Source organism: Gekko japonicus, unplaced genomic scaffold (assembly GCF_001447785.1).
Source record: "Gekko japonicus isolate JY-2015 unplaced genomic scaffold, Gekko_japonicus_V1.1 scaffold231, whole genome shotgun sequence".
Taxonomy (NCBI): Eukaryota; Metazoa; Chordata; class Lepidosauria; order Squamata; family Gekkonidae; genus Gekko; species Gekko japonicus.
In genome coordinates this window covers 1,031,881-1,059,506 of record NW_015165837.1, presented here as the reverse complement: position 1 = coordinate 1,059,506, position 27,626 = coordinate 1,031,881, and the positions used below count along the sequence as shown (strand labels likewise).

Sequence of the window (27,626 nt, the reverse complement as noted above, 5' to 3'; positions counted from 1 at the left end):
CCAAATTGCATGTGTGTGTGTGTGCACGCGCAACTGTTGCTTGGATTGGGGCCTTACAGGAATAAAAGAGGGAATGTATCCCTTTATCACTCCATCAGTTTCACAAATCAAAACTTGGCTTGCTAGCATTTTATAGGAATGTTTTAAAAGGGAATCCCCCCCTTTAAAATCACAAACAATTGTTCTGGGAGTCTGGTTTTGATGAGAAGAACCAAGTGGGACTTAAGGGGATAAATCTCCCATAGTATGAATTGTAGCTCTGCACAGTGTTTAGTTTTTTACATGTTGACAGAGATCTGCCTTTATGTCTCTTCCATCCCTGATGTTTTGTGTCTATATGGCACGATCAAGAGACGAGAAAACAACCTGGTATATGATCTGCCACACACAAATACAAACTACCAGCATTTTAAAAAATTCTTTATATTAAGTGTTTTTCTGCTTTAACTCATTCATCCCTCCATGGAATATAAGTCCTCAGAGTAAATCTTTAATATTGAAAGTGTTAGATACTGTAAAATGCCAATCAATGACATGAAGACATCTAAATTCACATTTAAATCTCTCTCTCTCTCTCTCTCTCTCTCTCTTTTACAAAAAACCCATATATTTATATATATTGCCACAAAACAAAAGTAAAAACTCATGCTGCAATGATACAAATATATTTTGGCTACCGAAGTCACAGTACACTGTTGCTATGCACACAAATTGAGGCACTCGATACCAGATTAACTTGGCGTTGGTAGTGAAGCGGAGACGATTGCTTAAACTGACAAAAAAAAATTCCCGGTTCTTCATCACTTTTTTTTAATTGGGTGAACATCTCTTTTACAGACCATATCGAAGAATGTGCTTTGTTGTGAAACACCAACTGATTTCTGTATTCTGTCAGGTGTTGTCATAGCAGAATCCACCACATTACTTGTATGTTGCATGTATCGCTGCCACAATAGGAGGGAAAAATAATTTTTATTGAATTTACAATGACCAGTGTTAAATAAAGAATTCTTTCATACAATGGCTATTTTATATTACACTAAATTGGCCATTTAAACAAATAAAGTTCAATAAATAATGAGTGGGGGAGGGAGGAATGGTCTCATTTACGTCTCCTTTCATAAATCTGTGCTGTGTTCCATTCAGAAGATCCTGTGAAGGAAAGAAAACAACAAAGTGGGAAATGTTAATAAAGCTCATGCTAAATAAGTCTGGAAGTGTCTGATAGTGCAATCCCAAACAAAGTTACCCCATTCTAAGTTCACTGATTGCACTATTAGGCATGATTTATTGTGAAGGCAATGTAACATGAGTATCTTGATAGAGGCCAAACTGTGCATGATGACTGGAAAAAAATGCCTTGTCCTTTTAACAGAAGCTTAATGTGTGGAAACTGGCAGATGAAGCTGGTTATGGCATGGAGGTAAATATTGACTTAAAGCAGCCAGGGAAGGGAGAGTTTATTGTGGAAAAATATGGAGGGGAACTTACCCTTTCTCCTTGTTGCATTCCCTATCCAGATCACCCTCCCAATAATGGAATTTCAGTAATTTGTTCCCCAGTTCCAAAACCCGTCCCTGGCTCGATCGTTCTCAAAGGCATGCGCTAAGAAACTTTGCTCTGCGATTAAAACCTGAACAGGTGCCATCATAAGGTTTGCCAGTACTGTTACTTTTTCATTTTCTTTCATACCCTGCTGTAATTTTCAATTTGTTTTCCACCAATGCAAATAGCATTTGTTACAATATGTTTGAACTGTGATCATTCATGCCTGGTAAATCAGCCACTTTAGCTGTATAACTGGCTGGGCTATAGCACTACATGATGGGGTTGGGGAAGATTAACTGTTGGAATGCTCCCCCATTAAAAAAAATAATCCCTTGCAATTTCCTTATTACCTGCCTTACCTACTCCACTGAGGCCCTGTTCACACGCGGCATTTGCGGTGGGAGAGGCACGAATGTTGGGTGGAGTATACGGGTGCAATCACAAGGACACATCTGGCAAGCATAGCACACCCATTGCCGACCCGTAGCATCCGCCCGAAGATCCAGAGTTAAAAAATACCTGGGAAAGCCTACTAGCAAATGGTTTGCTACGGGCCGTCAACGGAATACCTACGTGTGATCACTCAAGTGCGCTCTTGATGTGCGCCGAAAACACGCGCCGACAAACAAAACCCCACTTTGCTGCGGTGGTGTCTGATTGCATTCTGGTGCATTAAATTGTGCCGGCATGAAAAGCCACGCCTCCCACCCGCGTTATCTGGCCCGTGTGACTGGGGCCGTAGTTTCAGAACTAGCCTGGCAGGAAAAAGGTCTCTGACATTAGATGCTGCAACCATTTTATACTGTGGCAAATTTAACGATGAAATCCATCCCACCTTCATGAAAGCTGTAAAAGGCAGAAAGCCGGAGGAATTCTGACTGTCTCTTCCTACTCCCCTTTTCCTTACCTTTCATCATTGTGGTATACATTTTAGTGAGTAAAGCTGGGGACCTACATGGAATAGGGGGGAGCAGTTTCTGAAATCTCCCTTACCTCTTCCTCCTTAATTTGAGAAATATCTATCCTACAGTCACAATGACTATAGGATATATCCGATCATCTAAGGACAAAATATTCAGCAGTTCAATGTGTAGTCCCTGACCATTCACATAGATTTAGCTAAACATGAATGATCCCTTCTCCCAAACAGCATTACTATGTAATCCTCCCAGGGAGATTTATCTGTCCTCCTTGATCACTGCCTTTGGGCCTTCAGCCAGCAGGTGAAGACTTTGGTAAATCTGGGATACCTTCACTAAACCTCCCCCCCTTGCTTGTTTTTAATTGATGGTGTCTCTGTGTGGATGTATGGTGATTAAAAGGTGATTTTAAAAGTATTTGCTGAGGGCCCTAACTGGATGGAAAGGTGGCATACAAATATTTTAAATACATAAATAAATAAATATAAGAACCTGATGTTAATAAGATCATTAAGGTCACTCACATATCTGCTAGTGTTTGATTAGGACACAGGCGGATTTTTCAGTGAGGTTTATAATCCATATTTGTGATGATATAGATCCATTTGAAATGGATAAGGGTGAAATACAAGAGGTCTGAATCCATATATCCATTAATGATGTAAAAAGGTATATGAGCCAGAAAGAAGAGGATGTTCATATAGCACAGGAACTGCAAAGAGCCCCTGAGCTCCCTAAATACTCTGAATTTCCGGAATAGTTAAGACTTCCATCAACATTTTTTGGCAAGGTGTTTAGCATTGTCTGGCTGCCAAGCCTTCTCCTGCTAAGAGATGTTCCCACAATTAGCTCTTGAGTTACAAGCTCTCCAAAGGAATAAATCACTCAGAAAATGCTCATGAATCTCAAGCTGCATTCAGTTTCCCAAGCAATCTCAAGGGGATTTGATCTGTAACATGAAAAAGAACTGAATAATGACTAGTGGGCTTCAGACACACTGGCACTTCAGACGGGTAATAAATGGGTCGACCAAATGCCACCGTCGTTACTGAGGCAAAAATGTATTTGGAACTCTGCAGGAGGTGGGGAAATTCAGAGAGAAGCAATAGCAGACAGGGAAAGGTTAATTAAGTATCCCTCCTCCTGTCACTACTTTGTTCCAGACTTCCCTGCCCTGAATCTGCCTTTTCAAAAAGGGAGCCCTCATAGGGATATTGTGTTTGACCAGATGCACCCCGAGTGAGTCTTTGTAGGGGCCCTTTGCAGCCAATCAGTTGTGGTCTTCAGGAACTGTGATGTGAAAAGAGGGTAGGAGGAGCACAGATGTGCGGAAGGGCAGAAAGAGTGGGGTGATGGTCTTAGGTATCATCAAAAGAGAGGGATAGCAAAAGTACTTGCAGAATTAGGAATATTAGAGACAGACTGGAAAAGAAAGGTTACAGTGCTGTTTCAGAATGGAACTTCAAAACATCCAAGTAGAATCAGGATTTTAGAGTTAGAATTTAACTGGGGGGGGGGAGTTCTACAATGCACTTAGACAAAATGGTACTGTGGAATCTTTAGACATTTGTAAAATACTACACTGTCTTCGATGTACCTCTCAGAAATGGGGGGTTCAAGGTATTGTTTGATGTTTTCCACTGGCAAATTTCCAGTGAAATACTGATAACTCTGTCCTTGCTCTATAACTAGGCCACAATTCAGAATTCACATACCTTCAGGAAATCCCACTGAGGTGTTTTTTTTTGTCGGGAAAAAATAAAAACAAAATAAAACTCTAGAGTTTATTACACGCTGCATTAATGTCTCAGTGTATGATACGCCCAAGCATGGGGAAAAAAGGATTTACTTCCTAGTTTGTATTGTGTACATCACACAACCCTAGCTGTTTTTGTTTTGTTATGGTAGAGGCCAGTTCTACTTTCATATCTCATTGTCTTCAGTTCCTCAGACTCTATGGATAATATCCATATCTTCTAGAAAAGCAATGTATTGCTTCTTACCACTCTGTTCCCCTAAGTTTGGAGCCATCCTTCATCTTAGGCAGCACTGCTCCAAGAAGAGCCTCCAAGATGACTTTCCGTGGCAGAAGCTCTTTCTCTGGATGAAGGCACCAAGCTTGAATGTGTAGCTGGTGGAATATCATTGAATTTTATTTTTTTTAATGGAAAGAACCTGAAATTTAGTATCCTGGGTAAGGTTGCCTGGTATTTCACTAATTGTCCGGGGGGGGGGGATACCAAACATTTAAATGTCGGGGATTTTTTGTGAAGAGGCCTAGACAGTGTGGGGCTGTCCTGGTGACCCCACTAGAAGAGAAGACAGCCAGGCCAGGGGAAGCACGTGAAGCACAGGAATGCCAGCAGCAGGGATGGGCTACTCCGGCCACCCTCACCCTCAGAAGATAGCTGTGGGCCACGGAAAAGAGGGCAGTGGGTGAAGGAGACACTGGGGCAGAAGCACCTGCTCAGCAGCTCCTCCACCAAGCCCATGCATGAAGCAGCAGCAATTGCTGCTACATGTTGGGGCTTGGCAAGTCCGTTTTTTAAAAAAACCATCTGAGAACCCTAATCTGAGGTCTGGTTTATAGTGGTTTAGTATGGTGATGAATTATTCATACTCACTTCAGGAGAGTAGCTAGAAATTATTATATCCATTACAGTTATTTTGAAAGAATAAGAAGATATTTAAAGAGCGGATGTTTACACCTTGTGTATTGTACATTTTCAGACAACTGATCACAGTGGAAAGCGAATCCCAGCTGAGTTTGTCGATTGGTATTTCTGAGCATACAATCATTTTAATGGCTATTCCTCCCACAATAAATCCTTCACACAGTTGCTAATGATTTGTAAAACTAAATAAGAAATAGACATAACATTGAGGGAAGGAAACAGGCAGGCTGAAAATAAAGCCACTGACCATTGTAATGTTAGAAAATAGTCTCCAATGCAAGCTTAAATGTTCCAGATGCCACTGGGTGTTTGGCTCCTCAATCCACATAAGTAAATAATGGAGATTCCCTCCGGCCCCATAGTCTTTTTAACGTATTTAAGTCAATAATATCTTCAGGGGTGTTGTTAAATGAATACCCTGTGGACTAGCAGCACTCCTCATACTTTAAATTTATAAATTAAATCAGAACAAAATAGTACCAACAGAATACCAAGTTAATGTGTCATTAGATTTAACTGTAGAGGTATGTAGTGGCATCAAAGGCACCAGGAAGAATTGTATCTGCTGAGGAAAAGGTAGTAGAAGTGGAGGAACTGGACTAAAGGCACTCGGAGGGAATGGGACAGTTTGCACCAGGGTGGGTGTCATAGGCTTCATCTACTCCCAAAGTATCCATCTAATTTCTCGTCAGAGGATATATTCTCAAAACCCTTTGAAAAATAAAAATAGATTTAAAAGGTTGTGCTCTCAGTCTTATCTGTAGTTCATACATACCAGAATTTAAAGATCTTTTGCCCATGAGTCCAACAAATGAGTCTGTTTTATGTCCTGAAAAATATATTTGGGGTGTTTAAAAACATTTTAAATATGCCCTTTTCTGTAGTTTTGTGTTATCAATATGAATATAAGCTAGAATCAGGCTCTAGAAAAATCTGAGCTACCGATCAAAGGTGCCACCTTGCTAGGTCTCTCCATCCATGTGTACAGGCTCTGATCTATTCCTTGACCGAACAATTTTCACTTTTTAAAAATGGCTTTGGATTAACAATAACAAGTGGTTGAAATCTGTGACTGAGCTTGGAGGCACCTGGCATATTTCTTTCTTTCAAAATATCTTGGATTTTTTTTGGGGGGGAGCTTCTCTTCTGTTATTCGTAGTCAGCAACTCAGTCCGGTGACCATTTGTGGGCACCTTGCACTCCTCTGTCAGTGGAGAGGCTGGGCCCTTGCTTGTATGGAGCTGCTTCTCAATTGAGTTGTGTGGGACAGAGGGCTTGCATCATGCACTGCACTCCCCTAAGAGACATGACTGGGAAGGCACTTTGTGATTCACCTGCTTAAAAGAGTACTTTCCATTTCAGAGACCTTTCTGGGGATAAGTTTAACTTTCTCTTGTATTAAGAGATTCTTGTATTATATGCAATTCACTGCACATGTCACTGACTCTTAGGCTAACCTATGAGAGTTGCTGTAAGGATAAATGAATTAAAAAATGTAAAACACGGTAAGCAGAGATGGAACAGATGTTTCCTGAGGCGCATGCCTCAGCAGGATCTCACCCAAGCCAGCATCTCCTGTCCCTCTTCCTCCTCCTACCACTTCCTTTGCTCCATGAGCAGAGGAGATGGGCCGGGGGTCCTTCCGATTGGTGCTCCAGCAGATTGCTATTGCTCCAGGCCAGCCGCCAGGGTTTTGGCAACACCTTGGTTTAGCAGCCATGGCAGCAGTGACTGGCACCCCCTTGCCACTGTGACGTCTCCTTCCTCCCCAGCTTTCCACTTGCTTCTGCCTTCCTTCTGCCTCATTTTCCCCCTGTGGATGCACAGCCTGTGCATGCCAAGGCTTCATGCCCACAAATTCAATAAAAAAAGAAATGATCATCACTGACTTATGTGTGATATGTCATGTTTCCGTGAGCCTCACTGTTCTTCTTGCAAAACTGCCTTCCCTTTAGATTTTATATAGTCTGGTTATTGGACTGCTGGGAAACTGAATGTGGCAAGAAAATGTTAGTTCCAGTGGCTGGACTCCACCTTGAGTCAGATCCGTTCATTATGCTACACTAGTTTATCTGCACTCTGGTAATGATGCCGGAGGGGCTATTTTTGAAGGGTGGGAAATGGCTGCGGTCACATTCTAAGGCACTGATGTTGCATTTGACTTGTGCTGCTTGCTGGCATGCTTGCCTTCCCCCCCCCCCCCCCCGCGAAACCTGCCCGCTCAGGACACTCAACAATCCCCCCCCACAGTCTCTGAGGTTCTCTTCTCCAGAGGAAACACCCTTGAAAAACTTATCTGGATTAATCTGACAAAACATGAAAAGACTCTGCTGTTTTCTTTTTTAAATGGCTTGGATTTGGAATGGCATCTGTCTCAGCAGAGATTTTTGCCCAATCAACACGGCCGATCAATACATAATAAATGGCAAAGCTTTCAGGACTCAGACCTCTTTTGTATTTGAATGATCTCTTACAGACGAGCATTTTGACAGCAGCCAGGAGGTACAGAGAGGAGCACTCAATGAAACAGTTTTAACTGTGTTTAGAAGGTGATCTAAGGATTTAATACAGCCACCAGCCAAGAACTCCGGGAGCCTTACTAATCTTTGGTGCTGCATAATACTATATGTCTGTCTGTCAACATCAGTCATACTGAAATCCAAGCTTCTGGATTTGATCTGAAAGCTGCAGGCAGCTTCAGGGGAAATATGTTTTACGTGTCACTACTGATGTGCTTCTTCTTTGGGGAAATACAGTGGAACAGTCCAAACTCCTGTTGAACTGGCTTATGTAATATCCTGTGCATCACTTGGGCGCCCCATATGAGAATACAATTATAATGATTAGCTCGAGTTTGGATTTAGATTTTGACGTGAAGTCAAACTCGGTGACATTTGTGTAAATGTGGGATGATTGCCAAGCTTCGCGCAGATGAGGCTGGAAAGAGTTTGCAAGGTTTTATACTTAAGAATGATCTTGTGTTTTACATAAGAGCCTGAAAACTCTAAAACAAGAACCAGTGGGAATAAAGTCAGAATCCAGTGCGGTACTATGCAGAGTTATTCCAAACTAAGCCCATTGTGGGCTTAGACTGGAGCAACTCTGCATAGGTTTGTGCTGTAAATGGAACAATTTGAAAGGAGGGGGGGAAGGACAATTTTAGGAATTGTGGGTAGGGAAGGGCATGAACCAGTTCACAAACCAAAATTTGGCCTGAACTTAGGCTGGTTTGGAGCTCATGAACTGATGTTTGGGGAAGACACCCCGAACATTTACCGGACTTGTGGCCGGTTTGGTTCAGACATTTAAACCTAACAACTGAATTGTGTGGGGTCTGCCAGCCAGCTGTTTAGGTTTAAATGGCTGGCTGGCAACCATTTAATCTTTCAGTTTTTCTCCCCCCCCCTTTGAAGGGGATGGGAAATGAAACCAAAGGGGTAAATGACTGCCATTCATTTAAACCTAACAGCTGACCGATGGACCTGCCAAGCTGTTAGGCTTAAATGTCTACAAGCCATTAAACCCCTCGGTTTTGCTCCCCCCTTTGAAGTTGGGGGAAGCAAAACCAACAGGTTAAATGGCTGCCAGCTATTTAAACCTTTAAAGGAGTAACAACAAGCACACAGGGAACACGGCTAAGTTAGGTAAATACAGAAAACACCGTGTTGAAATAATATACACAATATTCACATGCACTTATAGCTAAATATATTTGATTTATATACACTACATCAACTCTAGTGTATTATAAACACCTTCAAACTACAACATCAACATTTCAACATTTTCAAACTAAATTACATAACACGAAGAGTCCATAATCGCAGAAACCCTCTCCAGTGTAAACTGTCTTCTTCCTGATGGAGGATAGATACCAATGTACAGTAATGTGTACCAAACAATACAGCAACCTATTGTACATTTCCCAAGTGATGATCCATCAGGTAAAGCTAGCAGGCAGCTTGTATTTCTCACTGTGATGATTCAGTTTAGCCAGCAAGCGTAGTAGATGTATTTTCCCATGAGGTGACTCAGCTAGCAAGTAAGCCTAGCAACACGCCTCCCGGGCATAACCTGCGTGTTTCGAACAAATCTTCTTCAGGCATATAAACTTTCCTGGAACCACAGCTCTTGAATTTACCCCTGCATAAGTCAGATAATGTAGAAATGGCTGTTCATTTTTACATTATCTGACTTATGCAGGGGTAAATTCAAGACTTATGCAGGGGTAAATTCAAGAGTATATATGCCTGAAGAAGCATATGTTTATATGCCTGAAGAAGCCGGGATGCGTGTTGGTAGGCTTACTTGCTAGCTGAGTCACCTCATGGGAAAATACATCTACTACGCTTGCTGGCTAAACTGAATCATCACAGTGAGAAATACAAGCTGCCTGCTAGCTTTACCTGATGGATCATCACTTGGGAAATGGAAATGGATGTGGCCTACAGGTCATATTCAGGATACATAAAGAAAAATAATCTGCCTGGGGAAATTGTCGTAAGATTCTCAAAGAGGCATGTAAGGGATGCAATCCTGAAAGCAGTATCTGGAGCACCCCTGAGAGCTGGGGAGAGTGTCATCAGAGTACTGAAGGATATTCCATTTGAAATAAGACAGCGGAGAAAGAAATATAAAGATCTTGTTCTTTTTCTTCAAACAAATTCAATTGGATATAGATGGTTAATTCCAGAAGGTATCACCTTTAAAATTAAGGATAAAAAAGAAAAGATTGACTCTGTTCTGAAAGCGAGAGAATTTTTAAGAGTCCAGCTGGGAGGGCCAGTGGAGGAAGAAAAAGAAGAGGACAGCAAGTCCAGTGGTGAGCTGTACTCGGGTTCCGCCGGAGAGGACTCTCTGTCTGAGAAAGGGGCAGCAGCTCCTAAAAGTCCTTATAAGTTGCGGAAGAGACTGGACAAGAAGAAGTGAAGGCTGAAGGACTCTGAATTGTGCCTTTGGAAAATTTTGAATTGAGATACTTTGGGGTATTTCCCGATATCAGTTAAATTTAAGATGTGGGGAAAGTTAACAGACTATGTGACACAGTTTGTAATGAGATTAATATGATTAAGACTAGATGTGTATTTAAGCTGATTAGAAGATCTCCTCTCTTGGGTTTTTAGTCAGTAGTGGGTATCTTTTCTTTATCCCCTTAAATGTAGTCCCCTTCCTTATTTCTGTTATAGTTTGTAGTTTTAATAAAAATGCAATAAAAAATTCCCCATCGGGGAGAAAAAAAAAAGGAAGAAGACAGTTTACACTGGAGTGGGTTTCTGCGATTATGGACTCTTCGTGTTATGTAATTTAGTTTGAAAATGTTGAAATGTTGATGTTGTAGTTTGAAGGTGTTTATAATACACTAGAGTTGATGTAGTGTATATAAATCAAATATATTTAGCTATAAATGCATGTGAATATTGTGTGCATTATTTCAACACGGTGTTTTCTGTGTTTACCTAGCTATTTAAACCTAACAGCAGCTGGTGGACCCAGTCAGCTGTTAAGTTTAAATGGCTGCAAGTCATGAAACCTATTGGTTTCACTCCCTCCCTTCAAAGTGGGGGAGCCATGGCCAAGAGAAAAGTGGAAGTCTCTTCCAGGGTGGTCCCCACCCCTTTTCTCCCTGTGGCTCACTGCAGCCATGAAAAGGGGTGAAATGGACTTGCTGGACTGGCTTGGTTCGGGTGGGGCCCTTTTGGGTCGGTTCACTTCCAGGTTTAGTTTGGGAGCTGCCCTGAACTGAGCCACTTTTTTTGGGTTCATGCCTATCCCTGTGGGTGCCCTCACAAAAGAGTGGTTTCGCATGTGATAGTGAAGTCCTCAAAGATGGGTGCATAAGTAATTAGCATATTTGCCTCTTGCACTTCCAGAGTAATTCAAAGATGGCGGAAGTCATGAATCTTCCCATGAATGACACATGAGCCTCATTTATTCACATGGTGTTCTGGCAGCTCCTAAAGGAGACCCAGAAGTCATCTCCATTAGGTAGCTCTTGTCATATGTAAAACCACGTTCAACCCACAGCACAGCAGGAACAGGCAATCTTGTCCCCCCCCCCCCAGCACGCCTTTCCTCAACAGCTATTTTTGGACTTGAAAAGGCACAGGTGTGTGTGGGGGGGTCCACTGTGTAGTGGCTCAATCAGGATACTGCCCTCATGGAATTTTTAAATGGCCAAATTCTTCTCTATAATGGCGACGGTGGCCATGGGTCTAGTTTGGCCCTAAGGCCCACTGAATGGGATTTAAATGTCGTGTGACTTGTTCCAGTGGTTTCAGTGGGGCCTAAGGAGGAACTGTGGGTGATGTGTAGTCCTGTGACTCATTTCATAGGCACTTCTTTGTCTTTGACATAACACAGCTGCCAGGACTGCAGTTTGTAGGGGGAAACTGGCAAGGGGGGGGGGAAGGATCTTCTTAACTCTTTTCCATTGCTCAGGTTACTTGTCGACAACCACTACCACGTTTCAGATTTTCACGGGTCCTCGTCAGTTTTCCTTACTGAAGTCAGATGTACTTGGGAGGGGTGTGATCTGTGGGGAAATAAGGCAAGCCCCTCCTCCCCTCCTTGGCAGCCTTTCTCTTTCAGGTGCCGCCCCAGGGACTGCATTCTCTAAAAAACGGAACCATCTCTTACAAGACTCATGAAGCTAACAGCACAAGTTGCATGTAACAGAAACCTCATTAGGCAGGACTCACAGTGCAACCCACAGCACAGTTACACCCTTCATTGTCCTTTAAAGTCACTGGGCTTAGAAGGGTGTAACGCTGTTTAGGACTGCATGGCAAGTCACTGTGAGCTTTAGCTGGGTTGGGCCCTGGCATTCAAAGACTGCCCCATTCACTCACGGGAGAATGTTCTTTGCACACAGTCCCATTGCACTTGCATAGGTTTCCTAACACAGAGGTTGACAGAGCAATTCTTGTTCATGCTCAGCACATTAGGTTTTCCGTGCCTGCATCAGAATTGCTGGATTGGCAGTCAAGCATTCAGAATCAGGGTGTAAGGTGGCAGTCTTGCATGCAAAATGCATTGAAATGGGTGAGTGAGTGGGCAGGAAAAATGGGAAAGACATAAACTTATGTCAACTTACTTTTATGAGATAGTGGGCCATATCCTGGGGAGGAAAACAGAGCAAAAATAAACATTAGCTAGGACAGATACTCAAATGGTGTGATTTTACTGCTGGCATTTGGGGGACGGGACAGATCAGCTTCACTACAGTGTACTTCCACTGCCTGAAACAATTCTTAGAAATTCATGGCCATGTAATACTGGGCACAATATGCCAGGATAACGTCTACTGAATGTCTTGCTCTATCCCATTCATTTGGGCAGCCAAGCAGATGGCAGAGACAGCTTTGCCTTGCCATAATGGCTGTACATCATAAGCCATAATGGTTGTATGTCATGAGCAAGGAGGGACCTAGAGACGGACCAGTCCTCCGAAGGGGGCCTAATCCAGCTATCACCTCCCAGAGGAAGAGGACGGGCAGCAGCGACTGCTACGATGCTGCAGCAGTTCAGGGCTAGCAATGGGTCTTCCAGGTTTGTTCAGTTGCCCAGTGATGCAAACTGACAAAGCTGTCTCTGCCATTCGCAGAGGTTGCATATCACAAACATAGGGCTGCTGGCTAAGAGGCACAAACCAACCCTTGGGCTCACATGTTCTTTAGACTCTGCCCAATGGAATTTTTAAAAAGATAATGGTCTCTTGTACTCCTAATGTTTGCTTTAGGTGAGACAATACAATAAACACTGTTGTATAGCCTTCTTAATGCAATAAATCTGATGTGCAAACCAGTTTTTCCATTTGAGTGATTCATGTAGAGGCTAAATGACAATCCTTGGAAGAACTACACTTTAACCACAAACATATTTATTTGCAAATGTCCCATTTATTTCAATGGAATATTTCTATAACAGCCACAATCCACTTGGGTTGCCAACTCTGAGTTGGGGGATTCCTGTGGATTTCTGGAGGCAACCTGGTGAGGGTAGGGTCTAGGGAAAAGAGGAACCTCAGTGGGGCATTGTGTGTAGAATAGCCAGGAGATCCTGAGATTGTCTGGCAGCCACAAATTCTAGCTCTTTTAGCGTTATGCACCACTAGGTGGCGAGCTAGACTTGTTTTTAAGGCAAGAGATGTTTCAGAGGTGTTTTTTGCCATTGCCTGCCTCTGATGGGACTGGGCCAGCCTCGGCTATCCAAGTCAGGGCTCAGTGCAGTAGAATGCCATAGCATCCACCCTCCAAAGCAGCCATTTTCTCTGGGGGAACTGATACCTGGCAACCCTACCTAAGAGAAATATTATGGCCTACGGTTTGTTTGTTTTTTATATAGTCTTCTACTGCTTTGTTCTAAACAGTTCTGGATATCCTATGCGGGAAGGAAGGACAGAGTAGAAATATTTTCAGCCAATAACGGTTGTTATATATAGTTATGATTTTTAAATTTTACCTTTCTGCTAGGGAAGTAAAGGCAGCATACACAGGGGTGCCCCATGAGGCAGTGACAGCTGAAGTCACAGTGCTGCTTGAGGCTGTGCGACCACGGCAGCTCGTCCTCCTTGCCTCCTCAGGCTCCCAGGCTTCTTCTTAAAAAAGCAGAGCAAGCTGTGCATGTCCTGGAGGACTTCCCAAACTCCCTCAAGAGCCCTTCTTCCCATGAGACTTGAGAAACAAATCCTGAGAGAGTTCGGGAAGCCCTACAGGGGATGTGCCATTTGCCATGTTTCTCCAGCTCTTGGGTTGCGATGTGGGCAACGAGGTGTTGGAGAAAGGGGGTGCATTCGGGAAAGCTGCTAGTTCTCCAAACCCTGTGCTTGAGGGGGCCACCTCGCTTGTCCAAATGATGGTGCTGTCCCTGACAGGAGGTCTCCCATTAATGCACTGACTGGACCCAGCTTGCCTTAGCTTTAGCAAGATTGCTCCGTTATGTGCTTTGCAATTGTTCCTTGGGAGGGACCACGAGAAGACAGGAATAGCAACCGATGAATAACAACGGTGTGCTGTCAAGTCACAACCACATCATGGCAGCCCCAGGATGATGGGGTTCTCAAAGCAAGAGAGGAGCCAAGGTCGTTTGCCATTGCCTTCCTCTGTGGAGCAATCCCTGTCTTCCTTGGTGGTTTCCAGTTCAAGTGCTGGCTATGGTCGATCTTGCTTACCTTCCAAGCTCTGATGAGATTGGGCTTGGCTGGCCTATCAGGCTGCTGAATACCAACTGGTTCCCCCCTCCTGTAATTCCAGTGATTTCTCAATCCCCTTTCTACAGCCTGTCTCTCTTACTCAACTGCCGGTCAATCTGACCTATAGTCTGGACCTGCCTAAGGGAGAAGAAAAGCAAAAGCTTGACTGCAGTCCCCCCTGGGACTGATGAGAGCAAGAATCCTTTGGGCAGGGCGGAAATATCTTGCTCCTGTCTTTTGTCTCTCACTGAGCACCTTGATCCCACTTTATAAATGTTACGTGTTAATAGTAGCAGGTGTTTTTTTTTAAACCCCCCCCACCAAAGTCTTCTCCAGAGACGAGAGTTTAAAAAGAAAATGTGGCTCAGCAGCTGTGGCTCTAAGCTGAGATTCCCACGCACAATAAATCCATCAAGCTGTTTTTAAAAAGAGAGAATCAAAAATGGGCCTCACCAGCATCTCGCTTTCCCATTAAGCCGTAAAACTGCTGAGGTCTGGGTCGCCTGGCAATTCTCTGGAGAAAGTGCTCAATGGGAAAGGGCAGCTCCTCCTGAAACAGAAGTAGGGTATGGTTAGTTGATTTTACGCTACTGACAGTTACGCTACTTACAGCTGTGAACAAGACAGACAAGGGCACTGTAGACCCAGCATGCTTCACTCCGTGCCCGTCACCTCCGTTGCTCACTTTTCTGACCTGTTCCTTTCCAAAATCTCACATAAGAGATTGTCCTATTGCAAAAAAGAAAAAAGGAACAAAAAAAGAGGATTTCCTCCCATGCAAATCCAGATCATGAACGAAGCAGAATCCAGATAGAACTCCTCAGTCTTAATCAGGAATCAAAGCCCCTATGCTCTGCCAGAATCAGGCCACTAGGGGGCAGTGGAAACACAGAGTCAGAAAATACTAAGACCTGATGTCTTGGGTTGAAACAAACTCTACCTTGGGAGTTCTAAGTACGTGTGTGTGTGTGTGTGTGTGTGTGTGTGTGTGTGTGTGTGTGAGAGAGAGAGAGAGAGAGAGAGAGAGAGAGAGAGAGAGAGAGAGAGAGAGTGTTTTTGTGTTTAGATACCATATAAGCATGATCCTGATTCAAACTAGGGCTGCAGTGCAACTGGAGAGCTGGAGGTGGGGGGTTAGTTAAGCCAACCTGAAATGGCCCAGTGTAGCCCAAGGTAGCTGCTATTTACCCATTAGAGAAAATATGTGTGTATGTATACAGTGCCATTGAGTCACAGCTGACTTATGGCAACCTCACAGTGTTTTCAAGGCAAGTGATTCAGCAGAGGTGGTTTGCCAGTGACTTCCTCTGCAAAGTCTTCCTTGGTGGGCTCCCATCCAAGTACTGAACCTGTTTAGCTTCCAGGTCTGACAAGATTGGGCTATACTATACCATTCCACATCCCTGTGGAGAAGGTACAGGTACTGCATTATGGCTTTATACTTGCCCCAACAGGTTAGGAAGAATTACCCTGGGTGTGGATTCGTGGAGGGTTGAATCAACTCTCCCTCCCCATATGGCCCCAATCCAAATCCTGTACCACACTTGCTCTTTTAAATGGGAAAAAATGCTCTGTACACACCAGTCCTACAGTCACATCCACTTTGGTCATACGGGATGCAACTCATATCCCCTGTTTCTGAGTTCACGTGTAAAATACCCATGGGGAAGAAAGTGGTCAACCAGAACTGGCAAATGACATGATGTACAATGGTTACATACCTCTTTGCCAGCACTATACCTTTGATCTGGTATCCCCCCACTTCCCTGTGACTGTTATTGTCTTATTTTAAAATTATTATTCTAATAATAATAATACAAGGAGAACAATATGAAATAGATAAACAGGATTTAAAAAAGAGGAAAGACGGTTTCTTACAATAGTTTACCATTAACACTGTTTTGCTGAGGATTCCAAAACAACCTAATTCATCTTCAATTTGCCCTACATTTCTTGACTTTTTAAACACTCCTCCTTAGTTCATATATTAGATGTAATCTTGCTCATTACAAATTTAACAAACCATTATCTTAGCCTAGGATTGTGTGTGTGTGTTGAGCCTGCGGGCAGTTTTGGAATGATGAGAAAGGGCTGTGTGCACTGCACCCTCACAAAATGGCTGCCACAGGAGGCAGAAAAAAACACACAAAATGGTTGTTATGGGGAATGAGGCCAAATACAAAATGGCTGCCAAGGGGGCTCAGGCTGATCATAATGTCTGGAGGTTCCAACTCAAGTATTCTCCCGTGATGAAGGCAAAGGCCTCTGAAATGGGTGCCGCCTGTCGATGCAAAGTTCAGGCCTTCTGGCCTCCGGGATCAGCTCTTTGCTATGGAGAAGAGATGCTGTTTGTTTTCTGTTTCAAAAGATTTGCTCCTTGTGAAGCCACAGGAAACGTTTGCCAGTCCCAGAAATATCAGGAAGTCTGTACCTTACTCTCTTACTGGACCAGGGCAGAAATGCTGTTCTGTGACCTCAGCATGTTAGGTGATGAAGAAGAAGAGATCGAGTCTCAGAGCGGCTTACAATCTCCTTTCCCTTCCTCTCCCCACAACAGACACCATGTGAGGTAGGAGAGCTCCAGTCAGGCAACTCTGGTGTTGACCACCACCCTACAAAATTCAGTCCTGCAGATATGTGTCCGCCAAATGAACACCGTTTCTGGAAGATTTCAAATAGATCAACAAGCAAATTATTGAGTTATGCATATCATGTTGGTTGTCTGAATTATCATGTTGATTGTCTGAATTATCATGTTGATTGTCTGAATTATCATGTTGATTGTCTGAATTATCATGTTGATTGTCTGAATTATCATGTTGATTGTCTGAATTATCATGTTGATTGTCTGAATTATCATGTTGATTGTCTGAATTATCATGTTGATTGTCTGAATTATCATGTTGATTGTCTGAATTATCATGTTGATTGTCTGAATTATCATGTTGATTGTCTGAATTATCATGTTGATTGTCTGAATTATCATGTTGATTGTCTGAATTATCATGTTGATTGTCTGAATTATCATGTTGATTGTCTGAATTATCATGTTGATTGTCTGAATTATCATGTTGATTGTCTGAATTATCATGTTGATTGTCTGAATTATCATGTTGATTGTCTGAATTATCATGTTGATTGTCTGAATTATCATGTTGATTGTCTGAATTATCATGTTGATTGTCTGAATTATCATGTTGATTGTCTGAATTATCATGTTGATTGTCTGAATTATCATGTTGATTGTCTGAATTATCTCGGTATCATGTTGATTGTCTGAATTATCTGCATTATCTCTTGCATTTAGACTTTTTTGCAGGACAACCAATGAAGTAAAAGGATTTTCCTGTGGCTTACCCACATTTCTAACACATACTACAACATTTACTACAAGTCTTAGACAATCTATGAGGCACTGCGTTCCGCTCTGATAATAATTTATAGCATTTTTTCCTCAAGGGAGGGACACCTTATCAGTTCTATGGCTGCATTTGGAATAACCATAAGAGATCATGCGCTGTACATTCATCTCCCCACAAAAATCAACTCAGAAACTCTAATTCAGTGATGGCAAACCTTTTAGACACCGAGTGCCCAAACTGCAACCCAAAACTCACTTATTTATCACAAAGTGCCAACACGGCAATTTAACCTGAATACTGAGGTTTTAGTTTAGAAAAAAACAACTCATACATTAACATAAGATGATCCAAACAAAGTCCGGAAAGCAATCCCAAATGCTTTCATTTACTTTGGCAGAGAATTCCACACTTTAATGATGGTCTGGGCCTGGCTGGGACGATGGCACGCGTGCCCACAGAGAGGGCTCTGAGTGCCGCCTCTGGCACGCGTGCCATAGGTTCGCCACCACTGCTCTAACTGGTCCAGAATGCCGCGGCTCAAGTATTAGTGGGAGTGAGATGGAGACTGCGTATTCCTCCCATTCTGCAGACACTCCATTGGCTGCCCATCTGCCACAAGGCCCAGTTTAAGGTATTGGCTACCACATACAAAGCCCTTCATGGCCTTGGCCCCCCTTATTTGTGGGACTGCCTCTCACCCTGTGCTCTGCCACGACAACTTCGCTCATGTCAGCAGGAGCTTCTGCAGGCGCCAAATGGGCAAAACCAGCAACTGCCCATACCCGTGTTTTCTCCATGGTGGCTCCCACCTTGTGGAATGGCCTCCCCAAGGAGGTCAGGAAAGGTCCCCCTCTCCTGGCCTTTCGTAAACTATGCAAGAAGGCTTTTCTGCACAAGTAATAGGGTTGCACTGTACAAAAGGGTTCACAAACGTACTTGGATAGATGATTGAGACTGTAGTCTCTATACCGCTGCACATAGCTTATCCAGACTTCTAAAATCCCAGTGCACTGATTACTGAATGTCCCATTTTCTTGATTGTACTGAATCACTCTATGTAATCTACCTTAAATCCTTGTGAGAAAGGTGGGCTATAGATAATGTAAATAAATACAAGTAAAATAAAAAATTGACTTTTTGAGTCAAATTACTCACGATACTGGAGTTCTGGGACTAGAAGCATAAAACTGCACCCCTCTAAGCTCACTGACTTCAGTGGGTTTGTTAAAGTGTCATTCTCTTTAGGATTGCCTTGTAAAGCTCTAGCCATATAATCTGCCCCCCAAAAGCAACTGCGGAAGAAGGAGGCTGATGTGTTACGCTGAAAGTTTTTAAAACTACCTCCCCTGCTGTTTCTACAACTGCAAATGCCTTTCCCCATTTTAAGCCTCCCAAGGGAAAAAGCACAATATGGACACTGGTCTTTTTTGTTCCCCAGCCAGGTTTCTAAATAGTGGGAGGACATTTGCAAATGGAAAAAGAGTATGGGACAAGACTTATCCCCAGCACTGCAGCCATACTCCATATCAGCCCCACCCAAGCAGCTGCTTTATAGAGCCAAATAACACATCTGGGGCTTCAGTCACAGAACTCCACTGTAATTTGGTGCTAGAGGCACTTTGGAGTCTCTGTTGCACATGTCAATGTTCTTGATGTGGGACTCACTATGGAAAAGAAATGTCATGTCCATTGTAGCCAATGGAGAATTTGTAGGACCACAACTGCTTGGATCAAAACCTAATTTTCAGTTAGAGAATCGGGTGGTGGTGGGGGAACATCTAAGGTGGGTCGTAGTGGCCTCCCAAAAACTCAGTCCCACCCTTGTGGCATGTTCCCTGAAGCAGTAGGCAGTGGGTCAGGGCTAAACGTTGTCATCAAGCTGCCACATGCAGAAATGGGTCTGAGAAGAAACCTTCAAGAATGCCCACAAGCAATTGTCTTAATACACATGTGAAGGCTGCAAGCCAATCCATTTAGCCATATCTGCAGTAGTACAACAAATGTCTTTTGGACTGCAATTTGAATGCAAGCTGAAACACACCAAATTCTTTAGAGGAACCTCTCAGTGGATAGATGATATATTTTTTAAAAAGACAGGGCTGACCTGAATAATGTATTTTCCAATCTGGAAACTCTTCCCCTAAATCCCAAATGTATGGCTGCTCCATAGTGTGGAAGAGGCATTCCACACATTTCCAAAATGAACTTTTATCATTAATTCCTAAGTACCAGAGCTGAGCCCAGCCATTAGAACCCATTTCCCCAGGCCCCTGAATCCGATTCAGCTTTGCAATTGATCCATAGTTCACAGGACTGGATCAACTGGTCCCGTTTGGAAGCTAGAAGCAGGGCTGTGTATACTCAACAACTAAAATAATAATGGAATGTACCAATGGAAACAGGATTCTGTGCACAAAAGAGAAGAGGAAGAAATGCTGTGATCTATATGAATTATGTAAAATGAGTGGATATTCACACATTTGCTCCTTTTACATAATTGATTCTGGTGCTGCTAGTCACCAAGAGGAGCAAAAAACCTGAAGTGTCTCATTCCTCAACAAGTGATCCATGTGCCTGTGTGACGCAGCCCAGCTAGCACTGCTGGCAATCATGGTCAGCCTTCGCTCTGCACAATTCAGCTTTTAAAGGTTTTTTAGGATGATACAATTACTGTTCCATCAAATTATTGGTCCTGAACAGCTGTACGACAAGCTGCAACAACTGAGAAGAATTTGTCTATGGCCAGAATGACTTTTCAGTTTACCTCTCCAAAGCCACGTCACCCTAGCAGGGGGTGGACAAACCTTCAGGAGGGATAATCAGCTCATTTTTTGTACTCTGAAGGGATACAGCAGCCAAGTAGGATATGATCTATAGTCCCTATTTTCTCAGTGCCACACAGCATAACCATCCTGAGTATGGTTGCGTTACATAATGCCTGCTGGTAACCGCTGAAGGGAGCACATTTAGGAGTCGAATGATAAAAGCTCTTCTACATTTTGAAACAGTTAAATTTTTCATATAATCTGGTTTAAGGCTTTTATAGAACTTGACCACATGACTTCAATATTTTACATAACATTATCAGAAAGTCTGATTTTGCAACCAGTACCAATGTCTTTGTTTATCTGTTGGAATGCTGAATCTTCCCAGCCAGTCAACAATCTTTTCTGCCCCACCATTCGGGATGCCAGCCTCCAGGTAGGCCCTGGGGATCCCCCAGAATTACAGCTCATCTCCAGACTACAGAGCTCAGTTCTCCTGGAGAACATGGATGCTTTGGAGGGTGGACTCTATTGCATAGTACCCCACTGAGGCCCCTGTCCTCCTCAGGCTCCATCCCCAAATCTCCAGGAGTTTCCCAACCTGGATCTTGCAACCCTCCCCCCCCCTGCCGCTGGTGGCTAGGGGAGACCTGGCAACCCTACCCACTATTCCTCTAAAGAACTCAAGAGTTCTCCTTTTTATTCTCATAACTCTCTTTAGGGTCTATACTGAGGAGTGATTAGCTGAAAGTCACCTTATGAATACCATGTTAGCTGACCTTGGTACCTGGATGGGAGACCACCAAGGAAGACTCTGAAGAGGAAGGCAAGGGAAACCACCTCTGCTTCTCACTTGCCTTGAAAGCCCCTTGCTGGGGTTGCTATAAGTCGCTTGCAACTTGATGGCACTTACATAAGTACTGGAATCCCTAGATTTCCTTCTCCCTCATGAAATAAGCCCCTTACTGAAATAGCTGACGTGTTCCCCACCAAATGTAAGATCAAGATATTCAAAAATATCATGAGGTAGCTATTTTATAATTTCTGCCAAAACTTTATAGTTCTGCATACCAGACTGATTGGAAACACATAGAAGAGAGCCTTATCTAACAATTTTTTCCCCAAAGTATATTATGGAGCAAGCCTGGGGAACACCCAAAAGATACAGTACACAGTGACTTTTTGGCTTCCCTACTCAAGACATGGGACAAATACCAGAACCATCTTGCTCCTTCCCCCTCTATTATCTCAGGCTTTCTTGATCAAACCTGGGCAGAACTCGTGGACCCCCCCCCCCCCCCCCAGTAATAGTCACTCATCCTTCTTGGTTTGGAGGAAATCAGCCCTTACAAGATTCGCTGATGTAACAAATAAAGGGAGTCTGGTTGATAAATTGAAGTTAGAAAAGAAGTCAGAACGGTCTATTCCATGGTATGAGTACCTCCAACTGAAACACCTGTTAGATTCCACTAGTATACAAAACAAACTCAAAAGACCACCTACCAACTTTGAAAGGCTGTTACTATATTACTTACCTGAGCAAAAAGACCTGCTCTCCAGGATGTATAATCTACTACTGCAATTAAATCTAGACAAATCTTTACGGTACCAGCTAGCATGGAATAGAGATTATAAAGTCTATATCAACAACTCACAATGGGAAAGGATTTGGAGAGCCTCTACATTTTATTCATTTGTTTATTTCAATTTATATCCCGCCTTGCCTGCCAACCAGTGTTCCCTCTAAGCTGAGTTAGAGTGAGGTAGCTCACAGTTTTTTAGCCTCCAGCTCACACATCTTTGTCTCAGCTCAGGAAGGATGGCTCCAGAGCAAACTAATTTATGCAGTAGCCAAATTGCTTGCTCACAACATTAATGCCAGTAGCTCACAAAGTAGAATTTTTGCTCACAAGACTTCACAGCTTAGAGGGAACATTGCTGCCAACCTGTCAAAATACAACTTATTGCATATAAAATTATGACATGGTAGTATACCACTCCTTCTTGGCTACATCGTGTCAATGCCCAAATCTCTCCAAAGTGCTGGAAAGGTTATGAAGAGATAGGGTCTCCACATTACACTGCTGGTGGGAATGCCCGTTGGTTGCTCAGTTCTGGGGGAAAGTTTTTCATCATATTTACCTAATAACTGGCTATCAGATTCTCAATAAACCTGAACTGGTTTTAATTGACTTTCGGGAAGCCCCGTTGATTCCTAAAACTCAGCAGGATCTCATCATGATATTACTTATAGCTACTAAATGGGTATTAGCCATGAGTTGGGAAAAAACCCTACCTTGCCTATGATTGATGACTGGTATCTTAAGGTTTGGGAAATACTATGGAGGGACAAAATAGCAGATTCCACATCTCGTACTGATCCATATTTAGGCTTTTCCAGTATGTTGGAAAAGTGGATGCCATTTTTATAACATGCTATGGAAAATTCTACCTCCCAAAACAGTCCTACTAATTATCTATATTACGAGGTCACGATGTCTCTGTAACTCTACAGATATGAGTCTCCTTAAATGTGTACATCTCTTGTTAAAGGTTATTCCCTCCTAATATTGACCAATCTATGTTAATCCTGTGAAAATGTAGACATAGAAATTGTTACTTATTACTTGCTTTCACTGCTGAATTGTATTTTATTGGCTTTTTAATGTGTAATGCTTATCATTAACAGTAAAATGTTAATTAAAAAAAGATCAGCATGCTGTATGAGTAGAACCATATTTACTCAAAAGGAAGATGCCCCTGAATGTAAGATAACCCCCTTAAAGATGTTATATACAAGAAAAATTATTGGCCACTACTGTAACTCTTAGGTGAATATAAGATGTTACCCACCCCCCTCAATTTTTTTGGTGTGCCTGTGAAAAAACCTAGTCTTCAATTTGAGTAAATGCAGTCCTTTATGTTTGAAACCCATCTGCCAGTGCTCTTAGTCCTTTGCACCCTGTCTGATAGCCAGGAGAGGGTTATGTTCCCTTCCCCTTTTCTGCTTACAGAAAGGAGAGAGGGGATGCTATTTCCCTGCTCAAAATTACTAAGGAGTGAAGCATTCTATCCAAGATCCGTGTGATTTCTTTCAACAGGGAAGAGGAACAACATTTGTTCCTGATACACTCTTAAACCAATTAAGTAAGAAAGCTGAATTCCATGTACAAAATCTCACATTATTCTCCCACAACTGTCCCAGTTCTGATTGTCTGGATGACAACGTGGAGAAGAAACAGAATAAAACAAGACAAAAAATAATTGGAGGGGGGGGTAGAGAAAGCGCAGAATGATTCTTTGTTCTTCCAACTGTTAAAATCTTGTCCTGACTTCTATCTGCCTCCGCAAGGCGAAAAGCAACAGGAAAGTCCTGGGCAGGGTGCCAGGGTGAGATTTCTCTTAGAGACCACCACTGGAGAAAAAGGCACATGTGGTCTTCAAATGTAGGAAGCAGGACTGTGGCAAAAACAAGGGGGAGATGGAATGTAATACCGAGCTATACTACTGGAGCTGAAAGTTAATATGCACTGGCTCCATTTCTCCTTGGCAGGGAACTCTTGGGGTGAGAAGATATATATTTCTCCAATATAGACACAAGGGACAGAACTGGCGCCTGTAGTGGGTAGCATATAGTCCTGAATATTGGACATATCTGCTTGGCACATATCCTTCTCTTTCAATCTGAAGCCTCACACATGCAAGGCCTGAGCATCCACCAAAGACAAAATTCATGATTCAGCCCCAGTAGGGTCTCAGCAGTGTAACCTTGAAAATGGTAGATTTTACATTCATGTTTTCCATATGTCAGTTTTGTGCAGGGAAACATGACATGGGAGTGAGCCCAAAGTCAATGCCCAGTGGACAGAGCTGGTGGTTACCAACGCTCCCTCTAAGCTGTGGAGTCCTGCGAGCAAAAATTCTACTTTGTGAGCTACTGGCATTAAAGTTGTGAGCTTTGGCTACTGCATAAATTAGTTTGCTCTGGAGCCGTCCTTCCTGAGCTAAGACAAAAATCTCTGTGCTGGAGGCTAAAAAATTGTGAGCTAGCTGACACGAACTCAGCTTAGAGGGAACACTGGTGGTTACAGACTCCATTACTTTGGACCCTTCTGGATTACTACTTTGTGTGTGGAGTTCATGCCGTACCCCCGGATATTCCATCCATTGCATTGTTAAGAATACGCATATGTGGAGTGCTGTCAAGTTGCAGCCGAATGAGGGTGACCCTGTAGGGTTTTCAAGGCAAGAGATGAATGGAGGAGGCTTGCCATTGCCTGCCTCTGTGAGGCAACCCTGGAGGTCTCCCGTCCAAGTACGGACCAGGGCTGACCCTGCTTAGTGTCCACAATCTGATGAGACTGGGCTAGTTGGGGCCATCCCCGTCAGGGCTGCTAAGAAGATGCCCGAGGACTTTTTAAAGCGCATGTGTATTTGGAGACGTGTTGCTCATAACAACTTCACACACCAAAGCAGCAAACCGGCTGCATCTCCTTGTCAAGCACATATGGTGCGTGTTTCCCTTGCGTGGACTCTGTCGGCTGTGTAAACCCAGCTCGTGTGTGGAATGAGGCAATGCCAGGGAAAGAAATGAACTACCTAATCCTCCTGATGCCTGTGATATATATATATATATATAAAATCAATTTACCCAATCGGTGAAATTCAGTGGTAACACATTAATTTCAAGTAGGGGTTTTGCCCTCTGTAAAGGCTGCTCTAACATTTGTTCTAATTTACATCCAAATTGTGGAAGAAGACCCAATCGGTGAAATTCAGTGGTAACACACATTAATTTCGAGTAGGGGTTTTGCCCTCTGCAAAGGCTGCTCTAACATTTGTTCTAATTTTTCATCCAAATTGTGGAAGAGTCTGATGAAAGCTGGTGACCTCTAGGTTCTCTGTTCCCCTCCACTCCCCAGGCCCTGCTTTAAACATGGGGTTCACTTATTGATGAGAAAATGTCAACAAACACCAGCAAACTAAAATGAAACAAATCCCCACCAGCAACTGTCAACATGCAGCTGGATAACCTGGACGGGAGATGTAGACTGCCACATTGTCGGTGACAGCTTATCTCCAAGCCACTTATGAGCTGAAATGTAAATGGGAGGGGGGGAGTTTGCCTGGAGGTGACTGGCCATCCCTCTGTAGGATGAGGGGAAGAGATAAGCTCTTGAGATGGTCAGACTATTCAGTGTTTCCTCTAAGCAGAGTTAGTGTGAGGTAGCTCACAGTTTTTTAGCCTCCAGCTCACAAATTTTTGTCTTAGCTCAGGAAGGGTAGCTCCAGAGCAAACTAATTTATGCAGTAGCCAAATCACTCACTCACAACTTTAATGCCAGTAGCTCACAAAGTAGAATTTTTGCTCACAAGACTCCACAGCTTAGAGGGAATGCTGTCATCCATCCAGATGCTCCATCAGCTGATGGTGTGTCCAAAATGACAAGAAGAAGATGGAAATGACAGCGCTGGCTGTCACAGTGGCCCAGAGGGAATCCTCTGGAACAGAACCAGGTAGGATATAGATGCCATCGTCCTGCCAAGGGCCAGCCTTGCACATGCCACCAACAGCGCTGGCTGTCACAGTGGCCCAGAGGAAATCCTCTGGAACAGAACCAGGTGGGATATGGATGCCATCGTGCTGCCAAGGGCCAACCTTGCACATGCCACCGAAAGCACTTGGAGTCCTTTTGTGAGAAACCGGAAGGATGGGCTCTCGGCCATAGAAACAATTGACTTTCAAGTTTCAGTTCCATTTCAGCCTTCCTACGGATGGGTGCCGGTGCTTGACTCCAGCTGAGAAGGGGCCTGATTCTCTCTATAGCTCAGGATCATGCCTGCACAGAAGACTCCGGTGCACCAGTGCGAAGATGGGAAGAGGAGGACCGGGAAAGAAGACTCGACAAAAGTTGTACACAGTTTTTACCCCACCTGGACTTTAACAGATGGCACCTGGGCTCTGGGCAAACAAATGCAGGGGTGAGGGGGGGAGGAAGGATAACCGTCTTGTTGAGGGGTAGTAGGTTGGCTCTCATCACCCTCCGCCCTGGGCAACCTGGAGTCCTGGACCCTTCCCGACTCCCCCGACGCTCGGCTGAGTCTTGGTCTCAGCTCTCCGCCCACAAACCACCCTGGCACATTCCCCGCCTCGAAGCTCTTTGGAGGAGTGGGAATTTCGGTATGAAATCAAATAACTAGGCGCACTGCCACTCAGGGTAGCTTCACTTACGGGAAGTTGTTTGTCCGCGTAATCTAACCCCCACCTCCCCATAACTAGTTCTCCTCAGTCCCTTAACTGCAGCCGTGCCGCCCGATCGCCACACCAGCCTCTCTTCTCGAAAGCCAGCTCGCACACTTACAGGGCTCCTTTTCTCCTAAGCAAATGTGCGCCGAGCTTTCCATTTCGCGTCTCCTTTGGAAATCCGACGGCTTGGATTGACCGAGGCGGGCCGACGGAGCGGGCTGTGAAGCGCTCTGGTTGGACTCGGGGCGTCCCGCAACGCCCAGAGGGGCCGAAGCCCCTGGCTGTGCTACCAGCTAAGTACTTCCCCGAGGAAGCCCGACACCCTTCCCCGACTGGACCGCCAAACAGCAGCGCGACCTCAGACCCCACCCCGCCCTCGCCACCCCACCCCAGCACCTCCCTGCCCCCCGCCGGCCAAGCAGCCAAAGCCCCGCAGCCAAAGCCCCGCAGCTCCGCTCACCTTGTTCTGGTCGCCCTCGGACCAGTCGGCGAAGTAGCTCAGCTCGTCGTTGTCCCCCAGCTCGTCGGCCAGCGCTTGCGCCGACACCAGGGCGAGGACGGCCAGAGCCACCACCAGCTTCATGGTCGCCTGCTTGCTCGTCGCCGTCGAGGAGCGTCCGGGCAGAGCGCACGAGGGGAGCCGGGGAGCGTCCGGCGGAGCGTCCCTTCCTCGCCTTCCGGCTGCCCCGAGAGCTCAGAGGCTGTGGCGAGACAGAAAGAGAAGGGTGAGGGCGGGCTGGGGAGTCGGCGGGTGGGCGCTGCTGTCCAGCTCAGCCGCGACCCAAGCGCCGACCTCTGCGTGCCCCCCCCCCCGGTCCTAAACCCCCCACTTTATATTCCTGGCGACGGGGAGGGCTCCGTGTGCGCCGGGGTCTAATTGCTCCCTTGTATTTATCGTGTGAGTCACATGGCAGGCTCC

At 44.2% G+C, this 27,626-nt stretch overlaps 1 protein-coding gene across 2 annotated transcripts; it reads right to left on the bottom strand.

Moving 5' to 3' along the window:
* Positions 1–1,047: 1,047 nt before the first annotated feature.
* TAC1 (tachykinin precursor 1) lies at positions 1,048–27,376 on the bottom strand. 2 transcript variants are annotated; one of them, XM_015410950.1, is made up of 5 exons: positions 27,168–27,376; positions 14,787–14,883; positions 12,237–12,260; positions 5,919–5,972; positions 1,048–1,152 (listed from the first exon to the last, which is right to left on the bottom strand). In XM_015410950.1, the coding sequence occupies exons 1-5, from the start codon at positions 27,288–27,290 to the stop codon at positions 1,103–1,105; spliced, it is 348 nt and encodes a 115-aa protein (XP_015266436.1). In that variant the 5' UTR covers positions 27,291–27,376; the 3' UTR covers positions 1,048–1,102. The 2 variants fall into 2 exon arrangements, with proteins under 2 accessions (XP_015266436.1, XP_015266437.1); XM_015410951.1 differs by lacking the exon at positions 5,919–5,972.
* Positions 27,377–27,626: the final 250 nt, after the last annotated feature.

Coding starts and splice junctions, on each gene's coding strand:
- TAC1 (XM_015410950.1), bottom strand. CDS start 27,290: ATGAAGCTGGTGGTGGCTCTGGCCGTCCTCGCCCTGGTGTCGGCGCAA. Junction 5,973..12,236: donor TGGCCCACTATCTCATAAAA/GTAAGTTGACAT, acceptor TATATTTTTCAG/GACATAAAACAGACTCATTT. Junction 1,153..5,918: donor CAAAAGATCTTTAAATTCTG/GTATGTATGAAC, acceptor TTTCCTTCACAG/GATCTTCTGAATGGAACACA.